Raw genomic sequence first — 12,445 nt, forward strand, 5'->3', positions numbered from 1 at the left:
GGAAACAACGACAGGGAAAGGGGGGCGGTCATGGGCCGGGGAGCGCGGCCGGGCACGTATGGGAGATACGGAGCGCCCCGCGGGGCGGGTGGTGCCGCCGGGGCCGTCGCGGGCAGCCGGTGCCTGAGCTGAGCTGAGCGGCTCCGCCTCCGCCTCGGTGCGTGCTAGCGGCGGGGACGGGAGGTTAGCGCCCATTCCCGCGGCGGCGGCTGCCCTTCCCCCGCGGCGGAGCAAGAGGATGCGACCCGGCGCCCGGCTCTGAGCGATGGAGGGGGTCCTATACAAGTGGACAAACTACCTGGCGGGTAGGCGGCAGGAGCCTGGGGGGCGGGTGAGGCTGGGGTGGCCGGGGCCTGCGGCTCCGGAGGCGCTTGGCCTCGTCCGCGAGTGGCCGGGGGTGTTTTTAGCACTGTGGCTGAAGGTGGTCGGGTGTGTTTCCGCGTGTGTGTGTATGTCTCCGTTGCTCCGCGGGCGGCGGAGGCTGCCGGCTCCTCCCGAGGCGGCTGATGCCGTGGATCGCCTGCCGCCGGCTCCGCGGGCTGTGGCGGGGGGTGACGGCGGTCTCCAGCGTTTCCCCCCGTGCTTCCGTGTGTGTGGCGGCAGGCCGGGCCTGGCCGGGCCCCTCCGCGCCGCGGACAGCGACGCAGTCTCTCGGCCGGGATGTGACCGGCCCCAGCGGTTTTCTCCTGGGAACGGGGTGGCCGAGTGCCTCTCGAGGCCTGTAGTGCGCCTTGCCAAGCTAGCCGGGGGCTCCGAACGGTACATGCAGCCGAGAAACGCTGCCTGAGGTGTCTTATTCTGTGGGAGTTTCCGCCTCTCTTTCCGCTCAGAAATAGCTTTCATGTGCAGCACATAAAGTTGGAAGGCATCCTTGCTGGCAGTTGAGGAATCATTTAGAGTTACATCGTAAAAACTTGAGTTCTAAATGTAAAAGTCTGAGTTATCTTTTAATTTGTGATTATATATTAATTTATTGAATTTTACCTTCTGGTGATTTTTTTTTGAGTCTGGTGCTCCTGTATCCTAACCTGTAAAACAGGTTCTGACTGAAGTTTCACGAGATCGGTTTTTAGAAGTGCTGCAAACAAAAATGCAACAAAATCCTGCGTTTTGCCATCAGACCTCTGGTTTTGTTTGCCTTGTCCTCTGTTGTAATAGTCAAGTGAAACAGATTTCTTTGCTGATGCTGTCATGGGACTAATTGTCCCTCCAGAGCAGATCAGTGTTGGATCATATACTATGCTTAATCAGGCCTTGTGTTTGACAGCTTTGGCAATGCCCTCTTTGCACTTTTATTCTTCAGTGCTTCTTGTGTACTGTTCTGCTTCAGCTATGCAAATTTCGAATCCCAAGTACTGTGAAACCTAATTCTGAAGTTTTATAAAGCATGAGCCATATCGCAAGGTTGAGGTACGCTAGCTATGTATTGAAGTGCGCAGAGCATAATCTTGCATTTTTCAGAGCAAATGTATGTCTGCTTATACTGGCCTTCTGGTGGAAGAGAACAGTTGTTCTATAATTAACTAATTTATGGTTTTGTCACTTCTTCACAATAAATGTGAAGAAAATGCATATAGGGAAAATTGTGATTATGAAAAAAATTATATAAATTGCTTTTCAAAACAGAATGGAAACTGTCACTTTCACCTATGTGACCAAAAATGTTTCTGGAGCAGAGAGTAAATGATCACAGGTAATGAGTATTTGTGATGTCTTCTGCAAAAAGCCAGTACCCCTCTACAGTAAAAAATTGCAGTGCTAGCCAACTGAAAGCACCTGCTCTTGCATTTCAAAATTACAGTGTCAGGAATATAGGAAGGCAGCAGTCTTTTAAAAAAAAATCATAACAGTGAATTTTAAAAATTTTATTACCAACTGTCTTGTTGGTCCACTTTCTATTTTTGTAGCTAGAAGTATACTACGGTAGTTGTTGTCTTAAGCAGTTGAAGCTAAACAGCAAAGAAGCTTGTTATTATTGCTAAAGCATTGTGTGTCTAGTTGCCTCCTTCATTGAAAGCAAGCCAGAAATACAGCTTCTCTCCCCACCCCATCCCCAATAATATGTGTGAACTGAAAAATTTGTGAAGTACTGATTTTTTAAAATACTTTGTCAAACATAGGACACTGCCCATTTTCAACTCAGAAGAGGTGTTTTTGTTATTTAGCATGCTTTTGTGAGGACCTTGGACTACTTTAGCTCTTTTGCTTCTGTTTTATTCCAACACCAGCATAGTGTGAGGCTAGAATAATCATCCAGGTAGGGTCCCTTTGACTTCTGAGACAGGCATTTCCTTACTACCTTACGAGTGCAGCAGGAAAAAACCACATTTTTGAGCTACTTTTTACAAGACAGTGTCTTCAGTATGGCAATTTCTTGACTGTTTGCATATTCTTTGAGTAGAAGTGGTGATACACACATACAATTTGAAATATTACCAGTGGGAGTTGGTATCCCACAAAGTTTGTATTTTTTTCATTCTGTTTTACATCTGAGTGTAGTGTGTTAGTTACCACTCTGCATTTGGTAAGACACAGATGCTTACTGCTACAGCTAACAAATAAAGAAATAACGTGTAAATATTTTTTTAATCATGGAATCATGACATGATATAATGGGGCCTGCTCTTACACTTCTTGACTTGGTGTTAACACCTGTAGTGACTTAATGTGAGTAGTGTGATGTCTCAAGCTGATTTTTTTTGAGTCTGTTACCTGATTAAATCTCCTGTTGGATGGCAGCAGCTTGCTTTGTTGTAATGGCAATTGGTAAGTGCTGTGGACCACATTCTTATATCATCAAACATGCTGAGTTCTTGGCCATGTGACTGTTGCTGTTCAAACCCTGAGCAAAGCAAAGTTCAGCTTTGGTGTCAAGCTGTAACATAGCAGGATAATCTGCTCCTATTGTACCCCTGACTCAGACTGTAATGAACCAGTGAAACTGTTATGCTCTACTGGAAAATTTTAGGTCTTGTTTGTTTGTTTGTTTGTTTTTTGGCTTTTTTGTTGTTGTTTTTTTGTTGTTTTTTTAGATACAAGGTGATTTACTAGGCAAGATGGTTAGCATTTAGTAGCATTAGAAATTAAATTAGAGTGCCTATTCCAATAAATGTCAAGTTTGATGAAATATCAGTTGAAAAAGGGGAAGAGAAAAAAAAAAAAGGAGTGCTAATATACTTTAATCCTAGAGGACCCAGGATGATAATTTACTATGTGGTGTGATGCTGCATATTGTTCTCACAGATATTTGTGTCTATGCATAAACTGCTCTGTTTTGTAGAGGTAGTAAAGTCGTAGAGCATTATATACTTTTGCTAATTAAAAGCTGGTGAAAACCTTAGTAGAGGAGCTGGTATGTGCCATCCTCACAAACAGACCTAGGGGTATCAGCCAGGTATCAGTTCCCTGCACATTGCCTGGTATCAAATTGTTGGGTGATGGAGCTGGGCTATTTTCAGAGAACATGGTGTGTCAGCAGATAAGAGTGAAGTACAAAGTTTTCAATGGAACATCACATAACAGTTGGTGTCATTGGTCATTTATGTGTATCTTACAAATAATATCCTACAATCTAAAAGTCCACCTGAAAAATATTCTTAAATGAGAATGAGTCTTCACAGATATGATATGTAATTTATTAACCTTAAAAATGGATTCATATGTGGCCAAATTGAATTTTAATTTTGCTCTGGAATGGAGTATAGTGAAAACTGAAATACAGCAGTATTTGTGCTGAGCTTGCACAAAAAAAGGAATGGGGGTGAAATATCTGTATAATAATAGTCTGGGTATAGAATGGCTCTGGTCTTTAGACCTTTCAGATTGTTTACTTCCTGATGTGTTACAAGAACAGTTTAATGTTTGCATTTTTAATGAAAGTTTTAACAGGCAAAGAGCTGAATTTGATTTGCAATTTTGTAATTAGACTGAACTTTCATGTTTTTTATCTCACTAGGTTGGCAGCCTCGGTGGTTTGTTTTAGACAATGGGATATTGTCATACTATGATTCACAGGATGATGTTTGCAAAGGCAGCAAAGGAAGCATAAAGATGGCTGTGTGTGAAATAAAAGGTAAAAATTAATAGATTTTTGCTTGAGGAAATTTTAGCTGCTATGGCAATGGAAAAGATCACTGAGCGTATATTTTGCATCACAAGTTGTTTCTCTATAGTTCAGTGTTCACAAATAATACTGAATATGAATTATGAAGTAGTGACAAAAAATTGGTTTTGGCAGAGCTCTGTCCATACATTCCCTTTTGTTTTAAATAGTTGTGTGGACGTGGCTTACGCTTGAAGTTACCTTGGCTAGTTACTTAATTCTCTGGCTCTTCCCTCTTATGACTAGGGATAAGAGACTGAATCATGAATGCCAGTTTTTTTTTTTCCAAGAGCAGCAGCAGTGATGTTTAAAGCCAGAGATGTTGTCTTTTTTTTTCCTGAATGATTTTTACCTTCATCTCGCTTAGCATCTGCCCATGTGCAGAGATGATAGATGTATTAGAGCTAGTAAATGAACTTTTGTTTCAGACTAAGTTTAACCTTCAGCGTATTGTAAGCTGTAGGTCAACCTCTATGGCTAGAAGCAAGGTAGTGTCTAACTGTCCACTGTTTCCAACTCTTAACCTTTTTTCAGATGCAGCAGATGACTGGGATTGTTATGTGTGTACTTGTTCATTAAAAAGTGCAAATTCTCATTTTATATGGGCCACCGGGTATTTTTCATGTGGTAACTCCTCATTACTGTTTCCTTGATATAGATGAAATCAGTGATGTAAAGCAGAAGATCTGATTTTTTTTTTTTTTTTTTTTTTTTTTGTCATTCCAGTTGTTCATTTTACTTATCTTGCTCTTTTGGTGAAGGAAAGATAATAAGATAATAGTTGAGGTCTAGAGTTGGTGCAGTCTTCTGCATCTGTAGTGACTGCAGACTGGTTCTGGAGGAAGCGTAGTTGCTAACATGAAACTCAGTAGAGGATTAAGTTAAAGGGGTTCTATTGAATATAATAGACATTAAGGAATGTCCACTTTGGTTCTTGGTTCTAGGGCTCTGCAACCTGAAGCCAGATTTCATCTAGAAGGGAGATTGTTTCTATTTTTAGCACAGTCCTCTGTAAATGTCCTTGAAACAAACCTCTTCCACTTTGCCATGTTTAGACCAGGTTTGGACTATAGCAGCTACTGCAGTTCACATGCAGTATATTGTTGATGCAGAAAGGGAACTTGAGTCTGGCCACTCTTCAGTGTCTTGTGTTTCTGCCTGGTGACTGAACGCATGCTGAGGAGAAGCTGAGCTGCTTTGGGCTTTTTGTTGTTCAGTAATGGTACATAGTGATTTACCTTATAAATATGGGATTTCAGTAAACATTTTAAAATATTTTGAGCAGTGTGCAATAAATAATTATTACTGAGCTAAACTTATTTTATTATTTTTTCCAAAATTGTTTTTTACTCATCTCTCACAAGTTCACGCAACTGACAACACAAGAATGGAGCTAATCATCCCAGGGGAACAGCATTTCTATGTTAAAGCAGTTAATGCAGCTGAAAGGCAAAGGTGGCTGGTTGCACTGGGAAGTGCAAAAGCCTGCTTAGCAGATACCAGAACAAAAAAAGAGAAAGGTATGTGTGTTACCTAGAACACATACAACCTTACTACTTTTTCAAATGCTTGTTTTCAGATAATGATAGTGTAAATAATGTAGAAAGTCAAATTTGTGGTCTTTTAATATAAATTGTAATTATTTCTAGTCATTTATATGGTAAATTCCCCCTTGGTGTTTGAATTAGAGGCCACCTTCATCGACCTTTTCTATCTTAAGAAGCTAAAATGCTGTTACTGCTGTTACAAGAACAAATGTACTGTTTGTAGCCATTGTGAAGTCAATTTGATTCTTTGTAGTTACTATTGTGTTTTGTGTAATTTTTCTTGAAGGATTTAATAATTTCCAGCTACTTTAGTTGGTGAAAATTTAATCTGCAATACATTGCAGCTAAGAAAGATTTCAACCCTACCTTTTCTAGTATGGTGCTTCTTAATAGTCATTAAATTAGCATCAATTTTCCAAAAGTACAAACTATTCTCTGCTTCAAGTACAGATCCTGAGTCAGCAAATTTTTAAATTACTATTTAAATTTATATGAGTAGTAATTTAAAATTAAAATATGTGCATACATTGTATGGAATTAATTTAAATTTCCTTTTTTTTTTTTTAAGTAGAAATAAGCGAGACAAATCAATCTCTTAAAACCAAAATGTCCGAACTTCGTCTTTACTGTGACCTTTTAATGCAGCAAGTTAATACAATACAAGAATTTGTTCACCATGATGAGACTCGCTCTCCTCCCAGCATTGAGGTACAGTATTTCTAGAGTGCTGTTGGAGAACTTATCTGCATATTACACCTCAAATTTCTGTTGACATCTTATGCCTTATGCATCTCCCTAATGTTGTAGGATTTAACCTAAGGTCAGTTTTTGATGCTTGTGTGTGTATAGTACTAACAGTGATAGTATATGTATAAAGTGCCTGGACTTAACTGTAATTGTAACATGCATTAGGAAGCAATTGTATCATTGAGTCATTTGGTTAAAAGGCCAGAAGAGCTGCAAGGAGAGTTATGCAATAATTTGTCATGATTTGAGTCTCTGTTTTAAGCAGAGTAGTTGAAATAGTCTTGTCTGTCCATTCTTTATTTCCTTGTGCAGGAAGGTATTCGCATTGTTACCACTGAAATAACAGTGTTAGAGGTATTGGAAACCTGTGGGCTAGATACTCTCTCTAAATAAGAACAAGTAGAATTATTCTAGTGTTTGTGCTTTTGAATGAAAGTTAGTACTGGAAGTTATGAGTGGTTTCATAACTGCAACGGTAGTGGATCAAGGGTTGGACTTGATGATCTCTGAGGTCCCTTCCAACCCAGTCGATTCTATGATTCTTTACACTCTTGAGCAGCATGTGGGCAGTATTTTTGTCCACTTAGGGCAAAGCAAGGGGTTGATACTTAGTCTCAAAGCTGCAAACTGTTGTCAGTTTACAGCAAGGTGAAACTGACCTGCTCCTTGCACTGGAGCAATAAAGCTGTTCGCATAGTGTGCTGCAAATTATTTATTTTACTATATGATACTTTGATACCTGTTAGTCACTCTGAGACATGCTTTGCAGTAAAAATATTAGGCCATTTTTGGCTGAGACAAATGCAGATGTCAGAAATAAATTACAATGCTGTCACATTTGCTTGCTTAAATTAACCTCACTGGCAGGAGCACATACGTTTGCTTAAATAAAATGGGAAATAGAACTTTTCTTAGTGTCAATGAGTGTCTGTGGAGGTGGTGGTGGTGGGGGTAAGCTGTAGTTGCATATTTATTGTTTTCTTTGCTTATGCTTGTGCTTTCATCTCTTTTCAGAACATGAATGAAGCATCTTCCTTGCTTAGTGCCACATGTAATACATTTATCACAACACTTGAAGAATGTGTGAAGATCGCTAATGCCAAGTTTAAGCCAGAAATGTTCCAGCTGCCTCACCCTGATCCCTTAGTTTCTCCTGTGTCTCCATCACCAGTCCAAATGGTTTAGACATTTTGAAATCCTATATTTTCTATGTGCCGCTGGGGGGAAAGAATGGTAGAATACTATGATATTGCTATGTACTATGATGTACACAGTTGGAAACTTAATTCTGTTATGATCAGTACCAGTCTTAAAATATAAATCAATAATTTTTAATTCCCAGTCTTTCTTTGTTGGCCATTACACAATCTGAGTAATTTATCATACATGTCAAGAACCTGTAATGAGGCATCTCATAGATGAATGAGGTTTTAACTTTTCCTTGGTTCAACTGTTTCCCTGTTTTAGAATGCTAGCTGTACAGTGACCTTAAAAATTTCACAACCTTGCCTGCCGATTCAACAGATAAATGCCCTGAAGCACTTCAGCAAGATAGTGTATTTTGAATCCATATAATTCAAAATATATGTTTTAATCTAATGTGCCTTTATTTAACAAAAAGGTAAATAATGGTAAAGATATGGCTTGCATAACTCTTCACTACTGATTATTTTCCTTACAAGGACAGTGTGCGTGAAACCCTCTTAAATGTTTTCTGCATCATTTGTGCGCATTCCAAATGGGCTGTATTGTGGGATTTTGTTGTGGTAATTCCTTTTTTGAACTTGGATCTCTCATCTCTTTATCGTGAATCTATTTATTTGCAAAGCTGATCATTATTAATCTATATCAATAACTTTATTTGATTTGTCAGTGATAGCAGAAGTACTGCAAAGAATCAAGAGGCAGGATTTGGCTTTGTTGTGTAATGGGGAATCTAAATCCCCCATTACATTTGGTAAGGGAAGAATGCCTTCATATATCTGTATATCATAGCAATTAACAAATGGTTCTGTAAGTAACTCTGGAGAAAGAGAATGAATTCCATATAAATGTAGTGTTCTTTGTAGTAAACTATTTCCTGTGTGAATGCTTTAAAACTTCTAATATTGATGGCAATCCATCTGTTTTCATAGAGTTAAATCAGTTTTTTAGCTAAAAATGGTTACTTTTAATTAAAAGAATGATTGTCATCTCTCTTTCTAGAGACTGTAAATAAAGTGAAAGTTAATGTGGATGTGCATATAGTTCTTATAAGTAGCTTATGACATTTTTTTGTGTGGTTTCTTTGTGTTTCTTTTTTTTTTCCCTCCTAGATGAAGCGATCCATTAGCCACCCTGGTCCTTGCTATTCAGAAAGGTAATTTTCTATGTCATTCAGCTTTTTTATGTCTCAAAAAACCTCCCTGAGCTTTCTATCAATAAAATAAAAATGTGAGAAGAGTTGCTCACTTAAAAAAATATGAAACAGCATAATTTGATCTGATTTTGAAAAATAAGGTTGTGTATTATGAGTGTTAGTGGCAAATAATGTAGCTGCTGTCTCTAATAAATTGTACAAATTGCTTCATGCTAGAAACTTATTCTGACAAGTTCATCCCAGAGATGGAGCTTGAAATGCTAACATTTTTTGGGGGTTGCTATTTCAGATTCTAGAGTTAATTTTCTTGTTAGTACTTTACTGTTTCCATTTTCAGGCTTTATAATTGTGATAATTAAGAATGTTCTGTTGACTGTGCCATTTTTAGTTTAGTGTAGTGAAAAACATTGGTAAGAACAGTTTAAGCACCAAAATTAATTTAAAGTATCCTGAGTTTGTGTGGGTTGTTATAGGTTTTACTTGCTTACAGATCTCATTCTTTTGTAGGAATAATCATTCTGTAAAAGAAACGGTTTCATCCCTTCACCGATTTTCACAGCAGCGCAGAAGAACATATTCGGATACAGAATCATACAGTGATACTCCCTTTGAAGATCCTCAGAGTAAGTTTGGAAGTTTTCTCTTGTATCTGTGCAATTTATTGCCTGTTTACAGCAGTGGTTATAGTGCCGATAACAACATGAGGAAAAAAGCTTTTTGATATTATAAATAAAAGCACTTGTGTAGTTTATGTGGCTGACTTTTGCTGGTTTTCATATTGAAAAGGAACTTGCAGCTGGAGTAGTTGTATTGACTCATTGGGACAAATAAAAGAGACATAACCAGAAAAGAGATGTTTGTAATAATAGAATCTTACATCAATGATGTTCTGGTAGGTGGTGTGGAATACTTGCTAATAATAAAAAAAATAAAAATGAATAATTAATTAGGAAATTATGTAATGAGGAGTATATTATTCCCTTCTGGTTAGATGGGACATCTGAGTTAATAGCAAATTCTTCTGGTTTCTGTTTTTCTTTGTGTTGAATTTTGCTGTCATTTTTACTCCATCCTAACTCCTCTCAGTGCTACTCTTACCTTCATTAATTCTTCATGACCAGTACTGGCTTTGTCTTGCTTCCTTTTGGAGTGCCTAGTGCCTCACTCGAATTGAAAAAAAAAAAATGAGGCCTGTGCATGGCTGAAAGCCTATATGAGCACAAAAAGGTCCTAATGCTTAACATTCTATCATGAAGCAAGTATCCTCACCTCTGCATTTTTAGTATTTTAAAAATAGAAAGTATTTTACATAAATGCTTATTGTTGCCATCAGTTCCTTTCTCCTACATAATATGTCTGTATCTCACAGATTACTGTCCTTCATAATGTAAAAATCATTGAAAATCATTGTGTGTTTGTGTGTATGTGTTTGTGTGTGTGTGTGTATATATAGATATAGATATATAGATATTAAAAAGGCTTGATTTTTACCAGCTGAACATTATTAATATCTGTCATCCTTGGGCATGATATTGATTGAAGTCTTTCAGGAAAAGTCGAGACTAATTTTGCTTCTGATTGCTTATGTACAGGAAATAGTTAGCAAATAGACTAGATCAGTTGTTTTCTGGGCATTGAAAGTTAAATAGTTGCTGATATTTTCATAGGATCTGGTCACTGTTCTGGAAGTGCTGTCAATGGAGATCTGGTATCATCAACCATTCCTGAAGAAAATAGAGCAGTATCAAAGGAAACATCTGAACTGGAAGAGACTCTTTCATCGTTTTCTTCTTGAAGAAACAGAAAGTATTCAATTTTCTATAAATAATGCTATGCAAAAGCTGCTATAATTATACTGTTGTTACAGGAAGTAGTGATTTCCCTTTTTAGAAGGATTTCTCTGCACTTTATAGAAAAACATTAAAACTATCTTTGAAGTGTATTTTATCTTTATATAGTTTATTTTCAAGAATATTTTCCTAATATTTCACAGTTTGAATGTGCATTTTTTGAACAAATGATGGCTTAACAGATAAGCATCCACATTTGTAAATGTACCTTTTTAAAAAGTGTGAAGGTCTGACTGATACATCAGTAAACCTGCAGGTTATAAACTTCAGGAAACAGATTTCATTTTTTTTGGAGAAAATGCAACTTGTGCCATGGGTCTCTTGGTCATTGGTACCAGGTCATCCACCAGCAGCTGTGATTAGCCCTGTAATGGCTTTTTTGCCAGTGTAAGGGCTGTGGGAAAGGGTCTGCTCTAGCAGCTTCATGGTAATTGACATTGCCTTCTTTAAAAACACAAGGATACACATAATCTGGTCCTTATTTTTATCCAATGAAAGTAGAAATATTAATGTATTTTTCTAAACAAATGTATAAAAATAACTTAATATGAAGCATTTGTACCGAACATTGGATATTTAATAATTTTTATTTATTTATTCTTTTTTGCATCAAAAATTTCTACCTACTTTCACTATTAAAGATCTAAGAGGCTTATTAAAGGCTTCAAAATGTGCTTAAATTGTTTCTGGGGTGTGTAGCATCACAAGTAGCTAATGCAGCGCCGTTAAGATTTACTCTGCTCACTAAAGATGTATTTTTAACAAAGTATTACAGAAGAGCTGAAATATCAGACCATTAAGATGCTGTTTTAATGAATATTTGTATTTAGGCATATTTTATTTATATTATTTATACAAAAGAGTGCTTCTGGTTCTGCAACTCCTTTCTGTCATTTGAGGGTGGTATACACCAGGAGATGGATTCTGCTCTCAGTTACATCAGTGCAAATTTGCATTCACTGTAAGAGAGATTGGGGTCTGACTTTTAATAATTGATGAGTAATATAGTATTACAGTGCCCGCTAGCACCTTGATCCCTAAGGTTGTTAGTATTAGCACTGTAAGTTCTTGGGGACTTTTTGGGTGTTCCTTTTGGGATTAACTTGGTTTGTAGTCTTAGCTGTAGAGCACTTTAAGCGAGCCATTTACTGGTTTTGATTTACACAATTGTTAAATAAAACGTACAGGGTTTTTAGCACTCAAGCACATACCAAAATCTGTTTTTATAATCAAATCTTCATTAATTTGGTTTAACTAGTCTTCCTTTTGTGCGTATGGATAATTTGGTCTTTTTGAAGCAGGCTGGAAAGGACAAATGGGAATAGAATAGAAGCTTTCCTTACAGATTTCTGGAATGTTGATTTATGTAAATCAAAATAGGTCCAAATGTCGAGGAAAATCATATGAACTGTTACACATACATAAAAGTTCAGTTTATAAACCACTATGTAAGGGTTGAATGGAATGGTTTGTACCAGTTGTGGATACCAGCTCAGAGCTGTCATTTGTGCTCAGTTCTGTCAGTTTTCATGCAACTAACATTTGCATATACATATCATCCATGCATATGGTTGGATGTTTTTTTTCTGAATGTTTGCATTAATGTATTCTGTATGACATGACAATTGTAAAAATAAGTATTAAAAGAAGATGTTTAGAGAAGCAAGATGCATATTGCAATAAGAGTGTTGTCTTGAATTGTATACTGTTTTAAAGCTGCTTTTTGAAATTTCACTGAGGTTTCTGCCAGTTTGAGCAGTTTTAATTATGTGTCACATTGACAAGTACCTTCTTCTGGTATTTGGCTACCACAGTGAAAATAGTTTGGATCTGTCCCAAG

At 37.5% G+C, this 12,445-nt stretch overlaps 1 protein-coding gene across 3 annotated transcripts; it reads left to right on the top strand.

The window, feature by feature from the left end:
- The first annotated feature begins 21 nt into the window (after nt 1–21).
- On the top strand, nt 22–12,288 carry PLEKHA3 (pleckstrin homology domain containing A3). 3 transcript variants are annotated; one of them, XM_030454123.1, is made up of 8 exons: nt 22–305; nt 3,956–4,072; nt 5,467–5,622; nt 6,221–6,357; nt 7,411–7,575; nt 8,712–8,755; nt 9,263–9,378; nt 10,423–12,288. In XM_030454123.1, exons 1-8 carry the CDS (start codon nt 266–268, stop codon nt 10,548–10,550), a joined length of 903 nt encoding a protein of 300 aa, XP_030309983.1. In that variant the 5' UTR covers nt 22–265; the 3' UTR covers nt 10,551–12,288. The 3 variants fall into 3 exon arrangements, with proteins under 3 accessions (XP_030309983.1, XP_030309982.1, XP_030309984.1); XM_030454122.1 differs by having other exon boundaries at nt 53–305; nt 6,218–6,357; XM_030454124.1 differs by having other exon boundaries at nt 53–305; nt 6,218–6,357; nt 7,411–7,566.
- Nucleotides 12,289–12,445: the final 157 nt, after the last annotated feature.

Source organism: Calypte anna, chromosome 7, assembly GCF_003957555.1.
Source record: "Calypte anna isolate BGI_N300 chromosome 7, bCalAnn1_v1.p, whole genome shotgun sequence".
Classification (NCBI taxonomy): domain Eukaryota; kingdom Metazoa; phylum Chordata; class Aves; order Apodiformes; family Trochilidae; genus Calypte; species Calypte anna.